The 27,982-nt window shown below is 38.2% G+C and overlaps 1 protein-coding gene across 1 annotated transcript in view; it reads right to left on the minus strand.

The window, feature by feature from the left end:
• Nucleotides 1-1,647: 1,647 nt before the first annotated feature.
• LOC106635381 (uncharacterized) overlaps nucleotides 1,648-27,982 on the minus strand; it is a 76,895-nt gene continuing 50,560 nt past the window's right edge. Inside the window, exon 3 of the mRNA XM_055095902.2 lies at nucleotides 1,648-1,902. Coding sequence (XP_054951877.1) covers nucleotides 1,873-1,902 — 30 coding nt within the window. The 3' untranslated portion in view covers nucleotides 1,648-1,872. The remainder of the gene's footprint in view (nucleotides 1,903-27,982) is intronic.

The following is a 27,982-nucleotide window of genomic DNA, read 5'->3' on the forward strand; positions in this document are numbered from 1 at the left end:
ACATAATATTAATTCATTAGCATCAGAGAAGGGCTTCAGAGGAAGGGAGAGTGAAAGAGCAGAGAGGACAGAAGACAGAGGAAAGTGAAACCACATAAAATGGGCACAGTACCAAAAACATTTTTGAAGTCTCTGGTGAAGCTTTTTCTGGCATCACTACACAACAATAGCACATCATTTTCATTAACTTGAACAAACAAAACCAAGCAGAGATTAAAAAGCAGCACAGATGTGATATGACTCTCTTCTCCTATCCTGGACTGGACAGCCTCAGCCTTGTGGAGTCACTTCCCTTAACAAGGCAGGAAATGTTCTTTCAGCCTGCCCCCGGAAAAACAGCACATGGCACCAAGATACAACCACAAATACACAACTCCGGGCTGGGTCACTTGTTCTCATTCTGCTCCTTCCCACAAGGCTCCTTTCTGATGACTGATATGATCCTGGCATTCTCTCCTCCATCTCTCACCTTTTTATTCCTTTTGGTGCTGACCTTCATGGTGTACCCCATACCTGAAAATATCTTGCTCCCTTAGGGCTAAGCAACTTTCCCTCCTTCCTTTCTTATCAAACTCTTCCTTTATCTGAGCCTTCCAAGGCTGATCTCATTGCAAACTGTGTTTGAACAACATGACTAGCTTTTATATTATCTCATGAATCATGACCATCTGAATTCCATTTCCATTTCCTTGGAGAAAAGCCCAGTCTGGTATGTGTTCCACATAGCCCAACATGAAGAGATGGCACTCAATAAATAACACATTGTGATGATAACAATACCATGAACATATACTGCAGAAATATTTCACAATGAATGAATGACTGTTGGGCCCTTGGTCCAGGAACTGAACTTTTCTGGCCACCATGGGCTTTGGTCTGAGGGTATCTTACCTGCTGTGTATCAGTGGCTTCCCGACTGTCAGAAGTAGCAAATGGTTCTTTAGGGTTCCCAGAACTAAAGGGTGAATAGAATAACAAAAAACATGCAAAGAACCTTAGTGATATTATTTTCCTGGTGAGAATAAGAGCATTTTAGGAATTGCAATGTTCGCATAGCCAAATTCACAGCTTCCCTACCCCCAGAGATTTCCTCTGGATTAACCCAGCGCAAGCCATAGGAATCAGCTTCATTAAAGAGAAGATCTTACCAGCATGCATTCAAAGTAAGATAAACATGTTCCATGTGATCCAGGATTTTTCCTGACCCCTTCGTTGGACTTGAAATGGGGGCACCCTATTTACTTGGCGCGTTGCACTCAACTCCTTCTGGGAGGGAGCATGTGAGCAAGTGAGTGCAGGGTCTGGCCAGCTGCTTTGGGCACCAACAAAAGCAAACTCCATGCAGGCCCTGCAGCAGTACCCAGGTGTGGGTGCCTGCGACCCGAAAGCCTCAGAAGCCATGTTACAATGGCTTAGCTCTGTTGTTTGTGGACAAACAGCTCAGTGGTGTGTTTGTGATGTGTTATCAGCTCAGTGGGCCCCTTGCCTCCTCACATGGGGTGACTGCCCTCTGCCATCAAGGTCAAAGGACCAGTGTGACAGTCTTTTTTGGGTACCCACACTCATTAGGTCCCCAGCTCTTGTCCGGCATCCAAGAAGAATGAAGTCGCCCAGACACTTGAAGGATGGTGGAAGTGGAGAATTTTATTTAGCAATGGAAATGGCTCTAGTGGAGAGGAGAGCTGGAGAGGGGACAGGACAGGTAGGTAATCTTCCCCCAAAGTTCAGCTGTCTCAGGTCAGCTCTTCCCTGAAGTCAAGCAGTCTCTCCAAAGTCAAGTTGTCTCTCCTCCGAAGTCCTGCCATCCCTCTGAAGTCAAGTCACCTCTGTCCAGTCAAGCTGCTTCTCTTCCCTTTACCGAGTCTGGAGTCTTTATAGGCACAGGAGGGAGGGCAGGGCAGGCTGTAGGTAGTTTTGGAAAAGGCAACATTAGATTGGCAAAAAGGCATTATTCAGTAAGAACTCTCTCCAATTGGGAGAGAGTGGGCAAACAGGAATAGAAGATATCACTTTGGGCTGTGGGTTTCAGGATTCTCAGCTTAAAGGTAGGGTTTCACCTGGGACTCACTGCTGTTTGTCTCCTGCGTCTGTCACATGGAGTGGCAACCTGTGCACTTAGGACATAGTAGGACATACTCTACTTCTACTACCCACATAAAGAAAGAGAAAGAAAGTAAAAACAACATCTAAATACTGCATGTGATTCCGCCAGCCTTGCACTCAATGAGCATGTGTCCCTGTAATGGAGTCCAGACTGGCTCCTTCTCAAGTTGGCCTCCGGGCCTGCATTCCACCCTGAAAGTATCCCTCCACACTGTGTCTGACTTTAGGATTTAGAGATACATATTTCTTCATATGCATGGCTTCTAAGTAAAAGCCACTGCTTTTATCTGGTGCTCATCAAAAGAATCAAAATGATCTGCTCCTAACCTGGGGGAAAACATGACTGTTGCTTGAATTGCTGAGAGATGTTATTAGTATTCAACATCTCAGGGGATCTTCAAGGTATTTCAATGGTGTATAATGGTGATAGTACTCATCAATGTTAGACTATAACCCCTAATAATGCTAGACTATACCCCCCAATAAAATGGAGGAATAATCCAAGTAATGGAAGATAATGTGTGTATTGGTGATGGGGTAAGGTGTACTCTCTGCTACTAAGAGGGGGACAACTAAAAATATCTTTGAGAGAGAGAGATACATTTAGGATTTATACCCTTCTTGAGTGGGTGGCTTAATGGCATCAAGTGAATTCCAGCTTTTTCTCAGGTTCTTATCCCTCCCTTGTATACAACAATAGCCAGCCATCAAAGGATAGTCCCTGTTATGTGCATATACTGTCCTAGACAGAGAATATAGATGTGAATAAAGCAAAGTATCTACCGTCAAGGAGCTTCAGGTCCAAAGGAGAAAGATAGAAAATAGAAGCAATAAATAAATAAGATCATTTCAACTTCTGATAAATGCTATGAATGAAATAAAAAACTGTATTTTATTAATTTTAAAATGTATTTTTTCACATTTTACCATTTCTGAGATCTCGAAGCATCTTGCAATCTGATAGCAACTTTTATCTGAATTTAATTAGCAGCATTTTTTTCTTTCTTTGTAATACATAAAATAATTGTTTACAACTGAGGACAAATTCCATTCAATGAAAATGATGCAAAATGTGGGAGACACTAACTACTGTATCTTTGCAGATCCATTTTTAATATCCATGCTGAGGTGACAAATTAATAAGATGACAGGGAGATATTTCAAATTTTTATAAATATGTTTACTTTCTTTTAGCCTAACTTCTTTTAGTTGTTGACATATTTCTTTCCAACATGAACTAAATTTCCACTAATTTAATTTATCCTTGAAATTCCTACATTGTCCCTTACACATATATAAAAAATACTGCTCCAGCAAGAAGATTATCTTTCCTTACCTTTTTACAGTTTATGTTTCAAATTTTCCATCTCATCTTTTCATTTACTTTTTTTTTAATCTCCACCTCACTTTTCTCCATTCATTTTTGTTAGGCAGTGGTTGCTTTCTCCAGCCTTTCCTCAGTATGTCTCTCCTTCTCATAGACTTGCACACAAATCTTACCTGTCTGTGGTTTCAATCCGCTTTTATTAATCCCTGCCAATTTTCCTCCCTGCTACCTGTGTTTCCTGAGGTCTGATGCCCACCGACCTCACGTTGCTGAAGTTCTACTGTGTATTCCCTTAGAGTGTCAGGTTTTCCTTTGGGACTCACCTTCAAACATGTTCGCAACATGTTGGGCTTTAGCATTGTCCTTCATTTTTAAGTCTCATTTTGCTTTTGGCAACTGAAATGATGGTTAGGAGAACTCTTTTTTTCTTCTAATGTTTCCATGTGGGAGCCTCTACACCCAGGCAGGAAGGGTATTGAGGTAACATGTCCAACCCTCCTTCTCCCAAGTCCATCTCTCCCTCCCTCCTCACCAAGGGAGAAGAAATTACTTATCCAGCTAGTAAATCTGGGAGCAAGAAATAAGCATGCTCAGTTCTGCCCTTCTGTATTTCCTCTAGAAGTCCCTGTGGAGAGGCTTTCTTGGCTTTGTTCCTAAGGCAGCCCCTGACCTCTATGGGGGGAAAGAGGCTGTGACCCAGGGGTTAAGTATGTCAAGTATTGGGAATCCATGTAGGTGCTATCTGAACTGCTTGGGAATCGAGTATTGGGAAGCAAGTGCTGGGAATCCATGTAGGTGCTATCTCAACTGCTTCCACCAATCCACCTTTACAAGTGTAGCTGATGTTTTGATGCCTATCTGACACCTGAGCTTTACTTTTCTGTTGGCTCAGAAATAGTGAGAGCGGCAGGAGGCAGCCAAATGCCTAGGCAGGTAGGGGCGGTCCTTGGTGAAACCCCACCTCCAAGCCAAAGGCAGTTTAAAGCCTGAAATCCAAGCTCAAACCAGATTGAGAACTTGTCTTCCCATTTGGCCTGCTTTCCTCTAATTGATCCCTACCCTTCACTTATTTTACACATACCTGCCCTTTCCTAATTGGTTTTCTACAGTGTCGTGCCCCACCTTTGAGTGGTGTCTTCACTTTAACCTTTTTTGCATACTCACAAACCAATCAGCATGCACTCCCCATTTTGAGTCCATAAAAGGCCACAAAAGGCTGTTCTGTTACTCAATAAAATCTTCTCCACCCTCCTCACCCTTCAATGTCCAGCATATCCTTATTCTTCTTGGGCACAATACAAGAGCTCAGGAACCACTGAACACACGTACAAGTTATAACACCAGTGAGCTGGGGCACACAAGCATGGTGGAGCGAGGCCTGGGTGAAGCATCACTGCCTGGGGGTCCTGGCTTGCAAAATGACTGAGAAGCAAAATCGTACATCAATAGGGCAAATAAAAGAGAGAATTTGTTTTAGTGGTCTCCAAACATCCCCTCCGTACTATCAAGAGATATAAGAAAACAAATGACATAATCAGAAGATAGGATTTAAAAAAATCAGAGGTGTTTAAAAATAAAATTGGCTACCTGAGGGTATAGTGGGCCCCCATTTCTGGAAATGCCCAGCCCTAAGGAAGGGAAAGGTAAGGCAAAGTTTATTACACTTCTGCTACATATTAGAATTTTTTTTTTTTTTGAGATGACGTCTCATTCTGTACCAGGCTGGAGTGCAGTGGCATGATCTCGGCTGAACTGCAACCCTGCTTCCTAGGTTCAAGTGATTCTTCTGCCTCAGCCACCTGAGTAGCTGGGACCACAGGTGCGTGCCACTACGTACAGTTAATTTTTTGTATTTTCTTAGGAGGGATGGGGTTTTGCCAAGTTGGCCATGTTGGTCTCAAACTCCTGGCCTCAAGTGACCTACCCACCTCGGCCTCCCAAAATGTTAGGATTATACTAGAAATTTTTGTGTGCATTTCTTCCATTTAATACTTACAACTGCCCCTGGAGTTGGATGGTATTAGACTGTTTTCATGGTTGACAAAACTGAGGCCCACAGACCTTAGTAACTGACTGTAGATACCATAGATGATAAAGAAAACAAGATTGTATTTGTCAGCTTGGGCTGCCATAACAAAATGTCACAGACTGGGTGGCTTAAACAACAGAAGTGTATTTTTTCATAGTTTGGAAGCTAGACGTCTATAACCAAGGCTACAGTCAATTGAGTTTCTGGTGAGGGCTCTCTTCTCTTCTGGCTTGCTGTGTCCTCACATGGCCTTTCCTAAGTGAGTTCATTGTGTGAAGATGAGGACATGTAGAGGGACAAGACAAGCTCTCTGGTGTCTTTTCTTATAAGGACACTAATCTTATTAAATCAGAGCCCCATCCTTATTACTTCACTTACTTAAATACTTTCTTAGCAACCCCATCTCTAAAAACAGCCAACACTGGGGGTTAAGTTTCAATATATAAATTTCAGGAAGAGAACACAAACATTCAGTCCATAACAAAGATTCAGCTGAAGTCTATCAGATTCCAAAACTCATATATATGTCCTCTTTATCACGGTCACTTATGCTTTAGGCTGATGACTGCTAAGTAGGATGAGACCCCAGGACCTCCAACAAAGCCATTACTGTAGATACAGAAGTTCACTCCCTTTTCTAAATCAACTTAAAATTATGTAAAAAAATTACTTACATACAAAGCAAAACTCAAATTAATAAAAATAAATATACAGGTACCTGAATGAAGAAGGAACCCATAATCTAACCTGGAAATAGGAACTGAGGCTCCCTCAGGAGGTCCTGGAACTGAATAGAGACCTGGGGTTCAGAGTTCTAAACCTGTCCAGAAAACAGGATCCCGGCTGTAAGCTTCATGCACAGCATGGAGATTGGGAAATCTCTACAGGCTATCCCATGGTTGCTGCATAAAGAGAAATTTTCATCAAGAGTTATGAATGGAAACAGAAAAGCTCACCAAAGCCAAAAACCAAATGGAATCACAAGCCATACTTTGCAGAAGTACAGAGCCAAACATTCACTATCCATGCAATATTAGAAACACTAAATCAAGGCACCAGCATGAAAATGTAGCCTGCAAAAGTGGCGCATCTAAGAACTGTTCCATAACATCACATCCACATTCTGTGCCTCCACTGATGGAGAACTACACACAAAATTACAGAACATGTCATTGCACATGGTCATCAGTATGTAAAAGAAATGGAAGAGCTCACCACCAAGGAACTGGAGGTTTTAAGTACTATGAAAGGGACTTTAAATAAATGAATTTACAAAGGGATAGAATCCTTAAAAACACAGAAAGGACAGAGGAGGAAAGAGAGAAAGATAAGAAGGAGGAGAAGAAGAGGAAGGAAGAAAAAAGATGATTTGGGGAAAAAAACAGGTAGAAATTCTAGAAATTAAAAAATACAATATACTAGATGAGAAATTTTAGGGTGGAAAGGAGGGGGGTGAAATGGTTCAAATAAGCTGAAAGTTTCTTCTAAGTCTGTGCCTCTCTTTTCATTTCATGATAGAGAAATCCCAGGTCCAAACAAACCTGTATCTCAATAAGTGAATCTAATTTCCTAGTTCCAGGAGCCCAAGAACATGTTTGTATCCAATGGACTGACTATGGAGAATATGTTCATTTGCTGACATGATCCCCACCCAGATTTAATTCAATCTTGCCTCATTCCCTTGATGATCTCCTTTTTCTCCTTGGAAAGCCCTTAGAACCTGAAAACTTGTAATGCCTCTGAATGTGCAGGGCAGTGGCCTAGCATCCTTTGACCCCTTTGTCATAAAAGCCCTGTTGCCCCCTGCAAGAGTCAGTGCAAATTTTCCCCTAGCAAGAATATTTTCCAATATTCAGTTAACCATGTAGAGTAGTCTCACACTACAAGAGGTTGAGCTCAGGTGCTTTCCACATGTGATTACTTCAAAGAGCATTTCCCCATTTTTAAAAACTGAATTAGTTAATAAGTAAGCACAATTCCTCTCTTCCTTATTCTCTGTGGATTAATTCCCTTTAATTAATTCTCTTTTCACTCAAAAAAATGTTACTTGTAAATTTTCTCGTCCAAATTGTATTTGTTTTGAATTTGCAATTTCAAATGAAAGCAACAAGAAAAGTGAGTTTCCGAGGAAAGTACACTGAAAGAACCAGCTGAAAGAAACTCAAAAGCTTTTTAGAAATGTCTTTTTTTCTGAAAAGGGAGTAAGCTAAGGGATGATGTAGAGATAACAGTGCAGAACCAAACTATTAACAAGAAAGCCATTGTGGGAGTAAATAGAATGGCTCAGAAACTCGGGATAAGGGCATCTCCCACAGCCTAAACAAGCCCATTGCTAATTATGTCTGTGTCCCCAACCCCTCATGAGTATATAGAAGTGTGCTTGTAAATTGTTGTTAGTTGCTTTCTGGCAAGAGACTCTAATTTATTGGAAACCCCTTCTAGAACAAGTTTTACGTAGTACCTTTTCCCCTTCTTTCTTCTGCTTTAGGTATTCTAGACAGAACTTGAAACCTCTGAGGAGTGTTTGAATCCTACTTATTTCTCCCTCCCCTGGAACAGATGCTGGCCTAGGTCTATATAAATCCAGGATGTATATAAACTCACAAAGATCTAAACGTAATCATGGAGTTCACAGTTATCCTAGAGCTTAAAAATGTAGTCAGAGGGCTGTACCCCTGAAAATTCTGAAAGACTGATATTTTCTGTAGGTTTATTTTTATTTTTATTTTATTTATTTATTTATTTTTGAGACACAGTTTTATTCTTGTCAGTGGCGCTATCTCGACTCACTGCAAAGTCTGCCGCCTGGGTTCAAGTGATTGTCCTGCCTCAGCCTCCCACGTATCAGGGATTACAGGTGCCCAACACCACTCCCGGCTAATGTTTGTATTTTTAGTAGAGACAGGGTTTCACCACTTTGGCCAGGCTGGTCTCGATCTCCTGACCTCAAGTGATATGCCCACCCTGGCCTCCCAAAGTGCTGGGATTACAGGCTTGAGCCACCGCGCCAGGCCTGTTGTATTTTTTAATACACTAGCCTTCTGGGAAAATTTTATTTTAAAAGTCTTGTATCTTGTAAAAATGAGGATTTCATTGAATGTCTTTAAGTCCAAACATCTGGAGCTTCTCCGGCTGGAGAAATGAATGGGAGAGGTAACATTCACCAGCTCATTCATTCAACATGTTTGTTTCCATGGGAGACAACATGTAAGAGCATGGATTTCTTTGAAATCTCACAAGCCTGCATCCCAATTTCATATCACACTGGCAAGTACCATCCCTGATCTCTGAGACTCAGATTTTACTTGTAGTGATAGCATTATCTCACAATAATCCTTTCCTTTTTATATTATTATTATCCACTTTTATGTATAGAAAAAAATAAGGTTCAAAAGAAACCACTCAGTGATGGTTTTAGGGAGGAAGTTAGAATTGAGTTCTGTCTTGACTGATAAATAGAATAAAAAGAAAAGACTTGCCAGAACTGCACATTATGAGCCAGAGCCCAAAGATAAAAGCCAAGAAAGCATGTTGGGGCCATTAGACCACCCTTGCTGGCACAGAGAGCTCGTCTAGAAGAGGAGATCTCAGCATTTAATATGTATGAGAATTATTTGGAGAGAGTAAATTTCATTTTTAACAAGTACCCATTTGTTTTATTGTTGTGTACATGATCTAAGGAGCATACCTTAAGAAAGAATAATGATAATAACAGGAAATAAGAATGGAATATAGATGATGGAACTCTTGAATATCAGACTAAGGAGTTTGGACTTAATCCCAAAGATGAAGTGAAATCTACTAAATATTTCTGAACAGGAGAGTGACATATGCCAGGCATTTATTTTTAAACATGGCAACTCCTGTGCGGTACCTCTATTTTTCAGAGATGATATGGTCTGAAACTTTCTGAGCACAAAGGAAAGAGCTGAAGTTAGTATTTTCTCAGATTCATGGTCAAATCTAGCTTCTCTAAATCTCTGGTTACCTTAAAACGTGTTTACAAAGTGCCTAAAACCGAATTAAAAATTGAATAGATCTTGATGCTGTGAACACTTAGAGACAGGAGACATAATTAAAATGTTACTTTTCAAGTAACTATTTCCTCATAATTTTGCATTTCTTTTTCTTTAATTTTTTCTTTTTTTTTTTTCAGTAGAGATGGGGTTTCATCATGTTGGCCAGGCTGGTCTCGAACTCCTGACCTCAGGTGATCCACCCGCCTCGGCCTCCCAAAGTGCAGGGATTACAGGCATGAGCCACCACGCCCGGTTTTTTTTTTTTTTTTTTTTTAGAAACAGAATCCCATTCTGTCATTCTGTCGCCCAGGCTGGAGTGCAATAGCACGCAATCACAGCGCACTGTAACCTTGAACTCCTGGGCTCAAGGGATTCTCCCATCTCAGCTTTCTGGGTAGTTGGGACTACAGGCATGTGCCATAATGCCTCTCTGGGTTTTGTTTTGTTTCGTTTTGTTTTGGTAGAGATGGGGTCTCTCTTGCCCAGACTGTTCCCAAACTCCGGCCTTAAGTGACTTTTCCACTTCAACCTCTGGAAGTGCTGGGATTACAGGCATGAGTCATCGCATCTGGTCCACATTTCTTCTTTTTACTTTTATTTTTTCTAATTTGAAGAGGTCTTTATCAAGTACAGACAGTGACAGTCTTTTTGATTTATCTTGTGGATATAGACATTATGTTCAGAGCTTGAAATTCACACCCAAGAAAAATGTCAGGCGTGATTAAAAGTAATAATAGTTTCCACAAGCCACTCATGAATACCAATCTTATGACTTAAAGAATCCCTTTATAAAATGCTATGAAAAATACATATGAGGAAAAATATTTATTATGTTTATTGACCACTCAAAGAAACACAATATATAATACTACAATATTGTACTTCTTTATTCATGAAATTTAAAATTGATGGTGCTTCAATTCTGACAGAAAAGCCTAAACATACATGGTAACTGATTTACTCATATCACATTTAAGTCATTTTAACCCTAGTTAGAGCACGTAAAGCCCCCACTGATCTCTTCTATATGAGGCTCTTGGTTAATGTGGACCTCACTCCTCATTTCTTGATTTATTTTCTTTCCATAATAAGTCCCAGAACAATGCTGCTGGGTCATGTGCCTTGATGTTAAATTGATGATCACCATAGGTCAAAAGCCCATAGAAGAAAGCAAGCAAAATTTGCTGATGAAGTCACATAAGTTGATGAAATCCATAAAGCCAGCTGTTCTTCTAGTCAAGTCAACCAAAATTTCCTTCAGAGTGACCCTCAATTTTTTATCCTATGGTATTGCTGGCAACCCAAGTTTTGTGCTTTGGTGTGTGTTTATAAAGCTTCCTGTGTGAATTTAAGGAAATTTTTGGAGAAACGAACTTAATAAGGTTTTGATTATGTGGATGAAGTCTATATGGTTTCATAAGAAAATTCTTGACTGAAATGAAAACCTTTTTTCCTTCATTACTTGTTTTTATGTCCTCATATTTGCCTGTTATTATCAAGATTTCATATCTTTCTTTTTTCGACCTTCCCACAAACCAGTAAAAACTGCTTTGCTACACAAGAAAGAAAAAGGGACCAAGAGTAAAGCCAGATGCACAAACATTGAGCACACACTCATGAGCTGTCTTTGGTCTTATCTCTACAGAATATACTTTTCTAAATGTTTCAAAGACTGCATAATAGCATCCCACACATACATCGATGTTCAATATTTGAGGATGATGTTTCCATCACAGCTAGGAGAGTGACAGGCAGAACTTTCAACAGTAGTTTGTCCAATCCAAAATTGATATAAATTGTACAATTTGTAAAGATATTTTGGAAGAATGCCCAGTGGACCAGTGAGATTTCACTCCACTTAACTCTTAACCTCAACTCTCTTTACCTGTAGAATTTAATGTAGTGTCAGTTTGAAAATGGAATGGAATTCTTATTTTCTTTGAGAAAGAGAAATATTGTGACTCTTAAACCCAACTAATTTTAGAAATATAAAGTTATTCAGCCTACAGGGAGACTAGAAGAGTCCAGAGATGGATCATATGGTATTTCCTGCCTTTTTTTCTTCAGAATAATTTAAACTTGTGGATATTTGCACCTGGAAATGCTTTTCCCACTAATCAGTCTGAAAAGACCATGAAGTTGGTATTACCAATTTGCTGGCGGACTCTGAACTGAAGTGGCATTTCACACATAATGCAACAGTCTTTCCTTAATTCAAAACCTCCAAAAGCAGGATTGGCAACAGGCCAACACATCTGCTACATATCCCTGTATATATCATCACCATCTAAATAGAGATGCATTTTGAAACTTCAACATTTTAGAATAATTTTTTCTTCATTTCTTCTTTAGAGAATTTAAAATTATTTCTTTGTTATTTTATTTCCAGATTGTCAGACTGTAGCCTTTGCACAATTTGATATTTTTAATAATCATTAATAAAATATCTAGATAAAACATCTATATTGCTGTGCTTTGTTTCATGCACTATGAGACGCTGAGAATGTTATGAAAAGATTTATTTTTAAAATGCTATATCAGAATGAAAATATCCTTTGAAGTCTAAAGTAAATTGTTTTGATTTTCTTTTCACAACAGATTTTCTTCATGCTACATGAATTCCAGAGACTATCTTTTCTTTCTTGTGCTCAACAAATTATTTGTATGTGCCTCTAAAGTTTTGAAGTGGTTCTTTTAACAATATGTTTAGATCCCCTCCTTCAAATCAATAGGAAAAAGACAGACAACTCATTAGAAAAATGGGCAAAAGACTTGAACAGACATTTCACAAAAGAGGATTTCCAAATGTCCAATAACCATAAACATAAAAATGTGCTTACATTAGCCATCAGGAAAAAAACGTGAATTAAAACTATAGTGAAATACCAGTTGATATGGTTTGGCTCTGTGTCCCCACCCAAATCTCATCTTGCAGCTCCCATAATTCCCACATGTTATGGGAGGCACCTGGTGGGAGATGATTGAATTATGGGGGCAGGTCTTTCCCGTGCTGTTCCCATGATAGTGAATGGGTCTCATGAGATCTGATGGTTTTAAAAATGGGGGTTTCCCTGCATAAGTCTCTCTCTCTTGCCTACTGCCATGTAAGAAGTGCCTTTCACCTTCCACCATGATCATGAGGCCTCCCCAGCCACTGAGAGTCCAATAAATGTATTTCTTTTGTAAATTGCACAGTCTTGGATATGTCTTTATCAGCAGCATGAAAACAGACTAATACACCAGTGTACAACTCATTAGTATGGCTAAAATGGACAAGACAGACAATACAAGTATTGCAATCATGTGGAGCAAACAGGACCTTCATATTGCTGGTGGGAAAGTAAATAGGTACAGCCACTTTATAAAGCAGTCTGGCTGTTTTCTAAAGCTGGATACGTGCATTCCCTATAACTCGACAAGATCCTAGCTGGGCATGTGCCGCCTAACAAAAATACCTTCATGTGTTCACCAAAACACAGGTAACAAAATGTTCTTAAAAGTACTATTTGTAGTGGCCAGGCGTGATGGCTCACGCCTGTAATCCCAGCACTTTAGGAGGCCGAGGCGGGCGGATCATGAGGTCAGGAGATCGAGACCATCCTGGCTAACGCGGTGAAAACCCCGTCCTCTACTAAAAATACAAAAAAATTAGCCGGGCATGGTGATGGGCGCCTGTAGTCCCAGCTGCTTGGGAGGCTGAGACAGGAGAAGGGCATGAACCCGGGAGGCGGAGCTTGCAGTGAGCCAAGATCCCGCCACTGCGCCCCAGCCTGGGCAACAGAGCGAGACTCTGTCTCAAAAAACAAAACAAAACAAAAAACAAACAAACAAAAAAACCCAAACAAACAAAAAGGTACTATTTGTAGTAGTCAAAAACTGGAAGTTATCCAACTGTTTTCAATAGTAGAATGAATAAGTTATAAACAATGGAATTCTACCAGCAATGGAATGAATAGTCTTCAACTACATGTGATATGGATGAACCTCACAAAACAGTGAACACTATGATTCCATTTAAATAAAGCATAAGATTTGGCAAAATAGTCTATGATACTGGAAGGCATGAGTAAAGTGGAACACAAGGTGGTTTGTGGGGTTCCAGTAATGTACTGTTTCTTGTTCTAGGTGCTGCTTCAACTACCTGTACACCTAAGATTTATTTGTACATTTCTGTGAGTATATTCTTGTATTTGTCTGTTCTTGCTTTGTTATAAAGAAATGCCCAAGGCTGGGTAATGTATAAGAAAAGAGGTTTAATTAGTTCACTGTTCTGCAGGCTGTACAGGAAGCATAGTGGCATCTGCTTCTGGAGAAGCCTCAGCAGGCTTACAATCATGACAGAAGTCCAAGCAGGAGCAGTCACCTCACATGATGAAAGCAGGGGGGAGAGGTGGGGGATGAAGGGAGGTACCACATACTTTTAAATGACTAGATCTCACAAGAACTCACTGACAAGAAGGCAGCATAAAGCAATGAGGGATTGGCTCCTGTAATTCAACATGCAATTTGGGTATGGACAAATATTTAAACTATATCAATTGTATTTCAATAATTTGTAAGTGCTCAGACTACTACTCCCATCAAGTCTCGTTCTAGGAATTTAACCATCAACTTAGGAAAATGGGCTTTAGACACAGAATCCACTCCTAACAAGTACACTTGTACAAATCTCTTTTTTCTTGTTGGAACTCTCCACGTTCTTCAATGCCTGCTTTAAGTTTTCGACTTCTTTGTGAACTTAGGAACTTCTGGACCATGCCAGCCAAATGAGCTGCTCTCCCTTCTCCAAACTCAGGTCTTACTTTTAATCAGTACAGTTTGTTCAATCCTTAGTAAATTCTACACAAGCTATCTTCCCAATTAGATGCTAAGCTTTTTGAGAGCAGAAAGGACCAAGGTACTTTCCTACTTCTGAGTAACCATTCCCCTTCCCCATCACACCTGGCATGGTGCTTTGTAGTAAAAATAAAATATTTATTAGTGCTCAATAAATACATGGATGATTGGTGAATCACAATGAAGGCCTCTATTAATGTTGGGTGGTTAAGGAGGAGAGCTATAAACTCAATAATAAAGAAGGGATGTAAAGAGATAATTAGAATCAGCCCCCACCACTTTTAAAAAGGTGAATGTTTAAACTTGGGAGGACCAAGAATGCAGTTTATTCATTTTAATTACATCATTTCAGAGAATTCAGTTCTTCCCATAGGCAAAGAAGAGCATATCCTGTGGCAAGGCATTGAGAGGCTCTTGGGAATGTGTAGGGCATAGAATGCAGCCCACAATCCCTACCGCCCAGTCTGCGGGTGGGAGAGATGAAGGGAGTGCCTTCACATGGAGTGTGTTCATCCATGGCAAATGGATTATAGCCTTTCTTTCTAAGCCACTCTAGCCAGATTATTTACTGAAGTATAGTCCTTAAGAAGATTAAGGCTAAATTATCAAGTAAAGCATGTATTCAGGAATTAAAGTCTGGTTGAAGTTACTCACTTGCAAACTCTGGACATTATGATTAGGGGAAGCAGAGGCAGGAAACAAGATTGGAATCACAGAATCCCTTTAACAGGTAAATTTCCAAAGAGGAGCTTCAGGGAAACAAACAAGATCAAGTGTTTAGCGTCCAGGGCAATTAATACATGGTGGAAGCATCACATCAAGTTCCAACTCTGAAATCAAATCAAGCTTGACAAGTAGAGATGGAGGAGGAGGAAAGATGCAGTGGGAAGTTTGGAAAGGGTACAACATGAGGGCAGGTCAATAGATCTCTGGGCCTTAAACACGAGGATCTTCCTGTTCTGCCTGATCACAGCTCCAGTTCACTTGCTCTGTTCCTTTCAAGCTCCCTACATTTCTTTACAATTAAAAGCCATCAATTCGTGTGTATCATATGAACCCAAGCACTGTGCAAAATCTAAAAGAATAGAGAGAATTTTTTTTTCTAGTTTCCTTGGCTAAGGAACATAATCCTTTCACCTTCCTGTGTTAAAAGAAAGAGCGAATTAATTTCAACATGATTTTGCACCTATTTCCTCACTGAACAAGCTGATAAACAAAAGAACCTCATGTGGGTTGTTTTTTTCTTTTATGGGTGTTTCATTGATTAAAATTCACCTCCTGTTCCACTAAAATTAAACCCAGGTCTCCTTACAATCTTTCTCATTTGCAGTTTTGCAAACATCCCACCGTGAACTACTTAGTGAGTACAAATGGAAAGCTGGAAGAGAGGGGGTGTGGGTTTATAAAGTGTCTCCTGGACTTTAGCCTCAGGCTGCAATAAAATGTTAATGAAATGCATTAAAAAAACAGGGAAATAATAATTAACCATCTAGAACACCACTGATTCATTTAAAAAATTCTCCCCCTCCCCTGTCATTACACCTGTACAGGGAGAACAGGTCAGATTGAGGCCATCTGGCAGCACTGCCTGAGGGTTATGGTCCAGGCAAACCAGGGAGAGCAAAGAACTCCAGAGGAAGCATGGATCGTCTTCTGCTTGAGGTCAAATTTGGGGAAGTTATAGGAAACATATTGCACTGAACCTTGTCTTCAAATCCATGTTTAAATGCCTCCTGAATACTTCTCATTTTCATTTTGAAGATGCTACAGCAATAGAGACTCTACTGAAGATGTGGTGTAGAGGATTTACTCCTTGGTAATCTTCCAAAATAATGGATGCTAGTTCATGATTATTCTATTTTTTCCATAAATGTGCATTTCTATGTTTATTCCCTATCTGTCAGCACACTGGATGCAATCAAATTTGTCATCTTTTGAGAAAATTATTTTTGAAATAGTTTTATGTGAGGTCAAGGAATGAAACGAATTATTTTTGTAGTGGAGATGAGAAGGGTAGGATGTTCTCTCAAAGGCACCCGTACCCTGGTCTGTCACATTCACGGGCCTTAAATTCCACAGAAATCTTCATACAGCAGAGCAACATTTGTTTTCTTAACCACAGGAGAAGAAATTCTAAAAATAAAAACCTGTCTCCAGGGACGCAAAGTACTGGTAAAGCAACATGGCAACATGCATAATGCAAAAAAACAGGTCAAATTTAGTGATGGATGAACATCAAACGATTTCTAGCTCTGTTTCAATTTAGATACTTATTCAAAGCATGTCGAAATGATAGAAACCTCGTGGGTCTACATAATTGAGCTAAAAAAATTTCTTGAGCATTTTTCCTCACAGCATTCCCTCTCTGTCTCTCTTTCTTTTTCTACCCCTCTGTTATTTTTTTTTCCTTTCCCCCTCTTTGCTTCTTTGCATAAAATCTGGAATGTGAAAGTTAAGAACTACACAAATATAGAAACAAGCATTGTGAAATTTATACATATGGTTCTGTTGGTTAGACTAACATGGAATTCTGTTTTTGTTCAGTCTACTTTTTCCTACACAATTGTATTAAACCTGCTTCTCTTTGTGCTGTGCAGGATGAGGTGTTTACCTGACAAAAAATCCCCATTGTCTTCAAAGAATACTTTATGGATAACAAAAAAATATAATGCCACCATCTTGGAAATAGAGGTAACTTCCTTTCAAATTTTTCAAGTTATTTGTTTTTCCAATACTTCAGTAATGTATACAGGGATACATAGTTTCATCCCTGATAAGAGTAATGTAAAGGACAGGAAACTGAGAATCAACAGGCCTCCTCGAGATTCCAGTTTTCCCACTTAATCTCTTACGAGTAAAGTTTTCTTGTCAATAAATTTGGAAGAATATTAACCATCAATGCCCTTAAAATACGAAAAAAAGGACTAGTTATACCTGAAGGTACTGAAGAAGGCTGCCACATCAAGTCTAAGTATAAAGAGAAATGACAAAACAGAGAGGCTCAAGGATTTGCCCCAGAATTATAGTCACTGTGAAGATCTAGACAAAAGCCACAAAAATTTTGGAGTTCTAATCCTGTGGTCGCGCCCAACTCCTCATGTCAATATTCTGAAATGTGTCATATAAAATTCTTACGCAATAACACTTCACTTACAAAAAATCCTGCTTATTAGCAACAGATTCAGAAGGAAGGACGGTAAAGGGAAAACAAAAGACAGCCTCTGAACAATCTAAAACAAGGACTCAAATTTCATGCACTTTTTCCAGTTTGAACCGCTGAAGCCTTCCCTAAGACTGTTTACTTTTACTTATATAGAAATTTAACAACACTAATAATATTGTTGCCAACCCATAATAAGTTAGAAAAAAAGAAAGGGGCCACTAGACAAAGACAACTTATAGAGGACATTTATTGATGTGTGGGACAAAGTCGAGGTTCTATTGATATGTGGGGCAAAGCTGAGGTTTGGATATACCTTGTATAAATGTAAGTGATCTTATCACTGGTTTTTGGCAGAATCCCAAGATTTTCATTGTCTAAAAATATGTCATGAGAACGAGGTCTCAGTACATAATTGGAGATAGGATATATGCAGTCATGTTAGAGCAGAGAGGTGTGGCCACAGATTTCAAGTTATATAGGGCTCTTGAATAAAAAATTGCCATGATTTTAGAAAGAGGTTCAGACACAGAACATTCTGTTCATAAGAAGCAGTTGTTCTGGGGTAGAACATGAAGGCTGCACTCACATTCCCCCATCCATCCCTGAAATGTTATAAATTCAGGAGCCCTAGCAACTCTGCTGTAGAAATACCTACTCAATCCAAACAAGAGATGGATACTAGCCAAAAAGAGAAAGTCAAGACCCTGAGACCCAGTCTCATGTATCTGCAAGGAACATAAAGCAGTTACTAGTGGAAAGAGCATCCCAAGGAGATTTGAGTTCACAGATGGATGAGCTTCACCACATCAAAGTCGCTAAGGAAAATGCAAGACCACAGAGGAGCTGATGCTCCGTTACCTCCCTAATCTCATCTCCTACTGGTGTCTCTTAGTCTGGCCTACCTAACTTCCTTGCAATTCTTAAACAATGCCCTGTCCCTGTAGGGTCTTTACACTGTACAGTTCGTCTGCCCCAGGTATCCACATGAATAACTCGCTCATTTCCTCTAAGTCTCATTTCAGGTATCGCTTTGTCAATGAGTATTACTATAAGCATTGTGTTTCAGATTGCAACCTCCCTCCCCAACATCCCTGATTCCTATTACCCTTCTGAATGTTTTTCATAGCACATAATACTTTCTATAGGCAATGTATTATGTATTATGTTTCTTATTACTTATGACAGTTACATTATTGTCTGCTTCCCCCCAGTGCTCCAGGAGAGCAGGAACTTTTGTCTGTTTTGTTTACTGCTGCAGCCTAAGGCCATAGAAGAATGTGTGGCAAATAGTAGGTGTTCAATAAATATTGATTATTTTGATGGTAAAATAAATCAGCAGATCTGTGGAGGAAGCACAAGCAATGAGTATATCCACAGTAGGCAACAGACATGATAGACAGTGGGAAGAGCTGCAGCTGAGGGATGATAGAAGCTGGAAGGGGTATGAATGATGTGTAGGACAATCCTCCCAGAAAGGAAAGAGCCAAGATTCTGTCACTTGACAAGTGGGGCTACGGATTCAGCAGACTTAGATACAAATGTTTAGGATGACCTTATTTAAGATCTACTGATCTGTGGGACCCAGGAGATGTTCAGGTTACAGGTGAAAATATCCCGATGCATCTCAAAAATGTCAGAGGTCATTGCCTCCTATAAATGGACTTTCAAAGAACATGTTCCTGATGCTACCTTGAGACATCAAAAAAGATTTATGATGCTTAATATGCTTTGGGAAATCTATGAAATCTCTAGGACTATTTCCATCAAAGGTATTTAAAATATAAAGACAGTAAGGCTAGGTTTCCATTATCTGGGAACCTGTCTTCTGTAAACAACCTCAACCCTAGACAATGGAGCAGTGGCAATGCAAAACCACAGGCTTGATTCTCTGTCCCAGTCACACCAGGGATGTTGTCTCTTGATTTGAGGTAAACAGGAGGATGGGGTCAGAGCTGAACATCAGCACAAGAAATGGATCCCGTGATTAATCACATTAAGGTCAGGGAGATATAGAACAAAGTTCCCAGAAAAGAAGATACACTTAACAATCAGTGGGCGGACCCAGGAAGCATGAAACAAAGATAAAAGCTCAACTCTAAAATATTATTAGGAAACTGTAATGCTAAGGACAAAAAGAACTTTACATAAACATTGTATTCTTATAACTTCTAATGGCCTAAGCTGTAACAATTTGAGCAACACAGTAAATAATGATAGAACTGGCTAATAAGCCAAAGCATAGAACAATATCTATAAGTTTGTACTAATAGAAGTCATTGATTAAATAAATGAGGACAAATATTTTTTATTAAAGAATTCCAAATAATAAATGTAGAAGGAATTAGGAAAATAGAAAATCACCATAAGAACGCCACAGTAATAATTGCTGCAGGCAAGATCCATGAATGAATGCTAAAATTAGTGACTAAAACTTTTAGGGGAAAAATGATGTTTGAATAGACTCAATACATCTCCCACAAAATATATACTAAACACTCATCATTTTAACACATGTCCACAAATTCTTTGGTACTCCAGGAGAAGGAATTTGATATCTCTCCCCTTGAATGTGGGCTGAACTTAGTGACTTGTTTCCTAAGAGTATGGAAAGGGGAAAAAAATAAGAAATCAGGAAAAACTCTATTTAACAAAGTGATAATCACCAGTTAACATCACCAGTGATAAGCCATGCTGCTATCCTGTATTCCCTGATATGAAAAGAGCACTTCATTCCTGTGGTCTTCTTCCCCAAAATACATTACGGTAGTCCAATCATGAGAACATATCAAACCAACTCAAATTGAGGGTGTTTTACAGAAAACTCTTCAAAAGCATCAAGGTCATGAAAAGCAAGGAAAGACTGAGGAGCTGTCACAGATAAGAAGAAATTAAGAAGACATGTGTACCAAATGCAATGCAATTTCCTGGGTTGGATCCTGAACAGAAAAAGGACATTAGTGGAAAAACTGGCAAAATCCAAATAAGGTCCATAGTTTCCTTAATAGCCTTGCATCAATGCTAGTTTTTTAGTTTTGATAAATGAGTCATAGTTATATAAGATAATAACATTAGGGGAAGCCAGGTGAAGGGTGTGTAGGAACTTTCTATGCTACTTGAAACCTTTCTGTAAATCTAAAATAATTCCAAAATTATATATATATATATGTATTTACCTATAAATTTTATAAAATTTTAGAATGATATTATATATAAAAAGTTTATTACATACAAAATAGGATTAAAATAACTACCAGGATAAAAAATAAAAATAATATATGTAGGAAAAAATACACAGATTCAACTTTAACGTAAGACTGAAATTGAGAAAACTCAGATGATTCTCAGGCCTTTGGCTTCTTGTTGCCAATACCATTGTCTTCAACAAAGGCAGGAACAAGTTAAGAAGGGGGTCATTGGCCTACTGAATTTTTATATGAATACAAAATTGAGAGGAGTCAACATCTAATTGATCTAAAACTAGAATGTTCTGTTACCAAGCTCATTGCAATTGAGTATTTGTCACTTAAAAGAATGGAAATTAAAAAAAAAATTTTTTTAAACCATGATTTTCTCATCCACTTCTAAAGATTTGGGGAAGCTTAAACAAGATTATGTAAATCAAAGGACTTGGCAAAATATACAGAAGGTGGTCCTACAGGGTCCTCTGCATCTTCTAAAGAGATGAAATTATAAACTACATACTTTGGAAAGTTAATGTATTCTAGCAGCTGGCATACTATGGGATTATAAGAAAGGTTCCCATAATAAGAATATGTAATTAACATAATAAGAATATGTAATTAAATACAAACCCTTCCTCCTCCATTATATCTGAAAACTGAAAGCTTTCTACAGTGGACTTTAAGTAGACTGGAAGGATACAGAGTTACAAGTAAATTCACTTCATTTCTCGGGAAATCATTATCTCAATGCACAGCTAACAAAATGAAAACACTCTTGATTGTCTCACCTGTAAAATAAAGAAATATGCAGATAATCTCCCAAAGCCTTTCCAGTTTAAAAGCTTTTTATGATACCTATAGTCTTCCAAGAAGAGAGAACTCAAGTTAATGCTTTGCATGATTACAGTTGGGGCATTGGGAAATAAATCCATGCTATCTGTAAGGTTGCTGTAGATTTCAATGCATGTCACATGAAAAAAAGTACAGCCTTTATAGTGAACATCCTTACTATGAACACACCCTGAGGAGATTCTGGACCCAGTAATCTCTCTAATTGCAAATTGCAGTTTCCTGCCTAGTTTCTTTGTGTTCTATTATCCACGCCGCTCAATCTCTAGCCACCAGTAATCCAACCAACCAATGAACCATAATAAAAAATGGCACTACATTTATTCCTGTCTCAGACATTACAGTGTATGGCAATTTATGTTTTCTTTACATTAAGGCCTCTGAATCAAGGTGAAAATAAACCTCATTAATTGTTTTCAGGCATATAAATTTGCCTGACTTCAAGTAGGCAAAATAAAAGAAATAAAGTATTTTTTTCCAACTTTGACCAATTCATAGGAAAGGAACTTATAAATTTAGTCCAAATAAATCTGTTACATATCAGTCCAGAATAATTACCCAAGCCCAGCTCAAACTCAGTTCAATTGACCATCTAGGGCCAATGTTTTTATCTCTGTGATGTTTACATAAATCTCATCATAATCATCATTCAGGGTTTGGCTTGAGGGCTGCCGAGAGAATAATAATATTTTTTTAATTTTTTTTTGTTGTTGTTGGGGGGAGGGCAATGGAGTATTGCTTTGTCGCCCAGGCTGAATTCAAACTTCTGGGCTCCAGCAATCCTCTTGACTCAGTCCCCCAAGTAAATTGGAACTAAAGACCTGGATCACCACTCCTAGCTTGAAAAATAACTTTCAAAGGCACAAACTTCATGTTAAACCCCACCTTTACCAGCCTGCTAAAAAGAAACTTCAGCATATATTACTAAATATTGCCTTCTCTGTGAATTGAGAGTTACTTAAGATGTGAAAAAGTCTTTATATACCCCCTTCTATTTCAGAGGTGTGTTGCCCTGAAACAGCCACAGCTACTAACACATCTTGGCATCATATAATTAAGAGTGCTTGGTGTGATGTCACCAATCTGCCAACCCAAAGGAGTGTTTTAATTTATGCAAATTAACAAATTTGAGTAGACATATTCCTAATCTAAGTTACATGTATTTGGGGATTTGAAGTTTTCAGATTTGGGAGGGATAATAAGGCTCATATGAAGAGTACCAAATAGTATCTCCAGCGAAGTCTGCAGAAGCACCCAATAAAACATGATTATGACTACCGTAAAACACATGGATATTTGTAATCGGTGGGATAAATAAAGGTTATTACTGACCCCCATCAATTCAGGACAAGTTTTTCCCTCAAATAAATTATTTTTAAAAAGTCACTTTCAAGAACTTCTTGGATTTTGGAGTTGAGGTTAATGAATTGTGGACCTGTAATTGTGTGAACCAGTAATTATGTGTGAACCGGTAAGTGAGTGTAAGAAGGATACATTGAAAAAAAAATCATTTTATTTTAATGTCCTCTTTTCCAGTAAAGAAATCGTTTCTCCACTTCAAATAGTTAAAATAATCTTTTGAGAGTTGATCCTAATTGAGACCTCAGCACCTCACCTTCAAAAGGATCCTTGTAAGTAGATCAGCACGTGTATGTGCTTCCAATGTAGACTCTATGGTAATTTATTGCTTCCAAATTCCATCCAGTTTCTTTTATAATGTTCACAGATTCAGAAGACAGTTCTGCTCACATCTAAAATAGCGGCCCACCTGTTTCCATTTATCCCCCTTTCATATTAAGGACAACGTAACCCCAAACCTTTATCTTCAACCTTTAAACATTTCACACAGGCCCATTTGGGAAATTTATTGTTGGCTTAAAGAGACTTGTCTTTTTCATTCAGTGTATCCCACTACAAAAACCAACTCAGTACCTGTTAACCATCTGGTCTCTGTATATATCAGGCCAAAATTTCCAGATTTTCTTCTTGGAGTTTTCTCTGTAGAAGATGAATCCTATTAGGTGAAAAATAATGCTGGAAGAATTGCAAGCCATTATTCTGAGCACAAATGACACTTTCCTTAATAAGTGTTCCCAGTCTAAATCAGCTTTGAACTTCAGATCTGCCTGGATGCTGGGGTTTGTTTTCAATAGTCATAGCCAACATGATGACATCTTTGGCAGAGACTCACATTTTTTAATCAGCAAAACTGTAGTGTATGAAACAAATTCAAATGCTCCTTCCTTTTCCATGTCAGAAATTTCCGGAAACCTAACTTAGCGATTCTAGCACAGAGAGAACAAAATTAAATCAGGCTTTATTGTTTCATAACAGCCAGTGTCTACCAGTAATTTGAAATCTAACAGGATTTTATAACAATAAATAGGGAAAGATTTACTTTTTGAGAATGCATAGGATGATATAATAGTGATAGCAAACAATGGTGAGCACTCAATAATCTGAGCAAACCATTTTAACAGTTTATGAATGATTGTCTTTTCCTCCAGGTCAATGTTTCTCAAGTCTGTCTTCACATTAGAATCCCCTGAGAACCTTTTTTAAAATGCCAATGCTCCACTACATAGCAGAAATTAAAACAGAAACTCTAAAAAATGGGTTTCAAACGTCTTTATTTTAAAAGCTCTCTAGATGATTTAAATGTGCAGCCAGGTTTGATAACAACTGCTATGAGCTATTCATTCACTTATTCAATCATTCCACAAATATATATTGCGTACCAACTATGTCCTAGTCCTTTTCTAGGTACCAAGGATTCGGAACAAACATTCAGAGTGTCTGGAAAATAGTTATTAAAGTTCACAGGTGATATTGGATGGACCACAGGGGCCATGTCATGCAAAACATTGAAGAATTTCTGGTTTTATTCTAAGTGAAATGGAAAGCCATCAAGGGGAAGGGGGTTTAGCAAAGGAATGACATGATTTGATTTATATTTTAAAAAGAACATTTTGGCTGTTCCTTGGAGATTGAGATCAAGTCCAAGGACAGAACAAACCACAAGTTTGGGGAGCAAGACAATAGAAGATTTTGGGAACTTGCTTTTAAGATTACCTTTGTCTTAGACCAACAAAGTGATGTGCATGTTGTTTTACAAAGTCATCATTCCTCTGGGCCGCATTTGGATGAATTACTCTTGCACCAACCCACTTAGTGACCAACTATGGTTTGAAGGAGACTGCATATGACTTCCTTTGCTACTAGAGATAACTCACTTTCAGAGTTCAGTACATGTTTCTCAGCTTGATGATGCATGGCGGAGTGCTTCCCACACTAGGCATTCGCTTAGTAATAGGAGGATAAAAAGAATCTAGGCAATGACTCTTTCCAGCTGAGACACATATATACCATGTAGAAATGCTAACTCTGCTATAGGCTGCCAAACAGGTGCTCATGTCTACAACCAGGGAAAAAGCTATAGTCTCTAACTAAGATCCTATTTGGGTGATAACTAAAATAAGATCCTATGTGTTTATCATAAATTGTAAAGCAAGCATTTTCCCTGCAGTGGGTTTATATGTGAGTCATAGTACAAATAAAATAAGCCAATGGTTGATGAACTAAATAACTCAATATGTGTTGTGTTGTAACCAGACCGCAACTGAGAGTCAGTAGCAGCAACTAGGGAGGAGGAAAAAAGCTGGAACTGCAAATCCTAACAACACACAACCCGCCCTGTTAGCATCTTTTATTTACCATTGCACAAATTTTTTTCTTCAGTTCAGACTATTCTGAAATGTGAAGGAAACTAATACTGATACCAAGGCCAAGAACAGTGAAAGATTCTAAGATGTTCCTGCATAAATGGGCAGAAACCAAGTAGTGCAGCATTTCGGTTGGGTTTTCTCCATTTTAATCAATCAATTTATTAATTTTAGCCAGGAATTGTAAAACAGAATTTTTATAAGATGATATTGAAATACATGCACAAAAGTAATTTTACCATTTTGAATCAGAAACACGATAGCTGATAAACGCTCTCATTGAAATTGTTGTTTTTATAATGATACTTTTGAGGGTACACGTTTTCTTAGGAAGCAACCGATTTTATCTTAAAGCAGAATAAAAAGAAAGTGAAAAAATTATTTGAGATTAGGCAAACTGCTGCAAAGGTCTATTTAAGCATACTCACTCTAGAAAATTCATACATTTCCAATCTACTGACAGATAGTAATGACTTTGGTTAGTAATTTACTTATATTTAAAACAGTAATCCCATTTGATAATACAAATGAATCAGTCATTCAACAAAGAATCACTGGGCGCCAGTGCTAGGCACTGGGACGTACAGTGAATAAGATAGATAGTGTTTCTGTTTATCCAAAGCTTGTTGGGCTGGGTGTCTGCCTCATTTTCTGTCCCCTCACTATGTTTCCTAGCATTTGTCGTTACTCAGTTTTGTGCATTTATTTATTGTTATTTTCCTCTGTTAGCCTTGGAGAGGAATCAACTTATTTAATGCTCTTCCATCAGTTCTCAGTCAGTGCCTGACTCATAATTAGCTTTTCTTAAATATCTGCTGAATAAATGAGTGAATGAATAAACCCAAGATCATATGACTTATAAGTTACAGAACTCAAACCAAGCCCAGATCTCTCTGACAGCAGAGGTCACATTCTTCATTATACACTCCCCTAATCTTCATGGCTTCTTAGATTATGATACCTTCAAATGAGAAACAGCATATATGTTCTACAGGATGGGTGCCCATTCAATAGAATGGTACAACCAGTAGAATTAAGTTTTCAAATTACTTTTAATGATGCTAAAAATTGCTGATAACATAATTTTGAGCAGGAAGAAAAGTAGGATACCAACTTGCATACACAACATGAGAAACATTACTGAAAGAAGATGCCAAAACAAAGCTGAGAGGAAGATGATTAAAATGTTTAAAATAATTAACTCTGGATGATTGGATTGTGATAACTTTTGCCTTCTTCTTTTTACCTTTTCCTATTTTCTAAATGTTCTATTAAAAACATGTAACCACTTATATAACTATAAAAAAATTTAATACCTAAGTGTAATTTTTAGTGGAATAGAAAAGGAAAAAAAACCTCACTAGGCAAGACTTTCAGTATCAAAGAAACAGAGGAAACGATTTTCAGAAAATTAATACAGCTAGCCCTAAGGCACTGTGGGAGGTAGACACTCTCCAGATGTACTTTTGAAGCTAAATTATAGAAAATCTCTCATGTTGACTGAGTTCAGAATTCATCTCAAAGTAATAGGGAGCCATTGAGGGTGGTTGAGTTGATGGGGAAATGTTGTCAAATGCTCAAAGTCTAAGTAATTGTGAGAAAAGTGGCAAAACAAGAACACTAATCAACCACCATGCTAATGATTCCTCCTCATTGATAGGTCTTCGGCTTTAACATTCCATATCCAGATGTCATAGATCCACACAAGCATAGATTTACTTGCCAAAAGCTGTGTTTTGCTCGAAATTTTTTGCCACTGCAAATATGTCAGTGTCCCCTCTGCCAACACCTATCAAAAGAGTCTGACCTTAAAAATGTAACAAATGAAAAACCTTTTCTCAAAATGTAGAGTTCAACTAGGCATTAGTTTTCTTTGTTTCTAGTATTTCTATTTGTTTCTTCTGATATAAAATTCATGATAGAGGATTGGCATATAATGTAAGAGTATCTTTATTATTCATTTGAATTTCTTTTGTAAAAATTCTGTTTTGTGAGGTTTTCATGCCAGGTATTTTCCATTTTACTTTTTTTTTCCCTTTGGTATGAAATAAAATTTTTCTAGCACTACATCTGGAAGCCAGTCAGCCAAGGGAATCAAAGGGGACAAAAGGAATAGACATGTTCCCATTAATATACATACTTATGAGATTAGTAGAGTGATTGGTCAAACATTTATCTTTTATTTTCTGCAGAGATAGACATCTGTAGAAATTTTTAAAAGTTAAGCATATAATAGTACCCTTTTCTAAGCAGGGATTCAAAAGCCTCATGAAATTTTCTACGTTTTTTAACTCTGAAAAGGAAATACTTAATATGTGCGCCAATGTATGTAAAAATCATGTGTCCACCATTTCTACCATGAAAACTCATACTTGTTCTTCCCTAATTGCCTTAAATGTCAATTTTTTGGTGAGGTCTACTATATTTGAATCTTTTTTATTTCAAGGGAAAGAAACCAAACTCGAACTAGCTTAAGGAAAAAAAAAGGCTCATATAAATTAAATTGAAGTTTTGACTTATATCCTCCAAGCTTAGCAACCACAGCAGAAAGAGCGCAACTTTTTCATCACAATTCCACCAAGAATCCTAGATTTACCTTTCACAGGACTAGGTTGAGTATTATGCCTATCTCTGCGCTCATCACTGCGGTTGGGGCATGTAATGCTCTAGTTGGTCTGAAGGGATACTGTCTCAGCAGTCAAGTGGGAAATCAGTTCTGGGCAGAGAAAATAACAGGAGGAAAGGTCAAAGG

The sequence above is a fragment of the Pan paniscus genome, chromosome 10 (assembly GCF_029289425.2).
Source record: "Pan paniscus chromosome 10, NHGRI_mPanPan1-v2.0_pri, whole genome shotgun sequence".
In the NCBI taxonomy this organism is placed as follows: domain Eukaryota; kingdom Metazoa; phylum Chordata; class Mammalia; order Primates; family Hominidae; genus Pan; species Pan paniscus.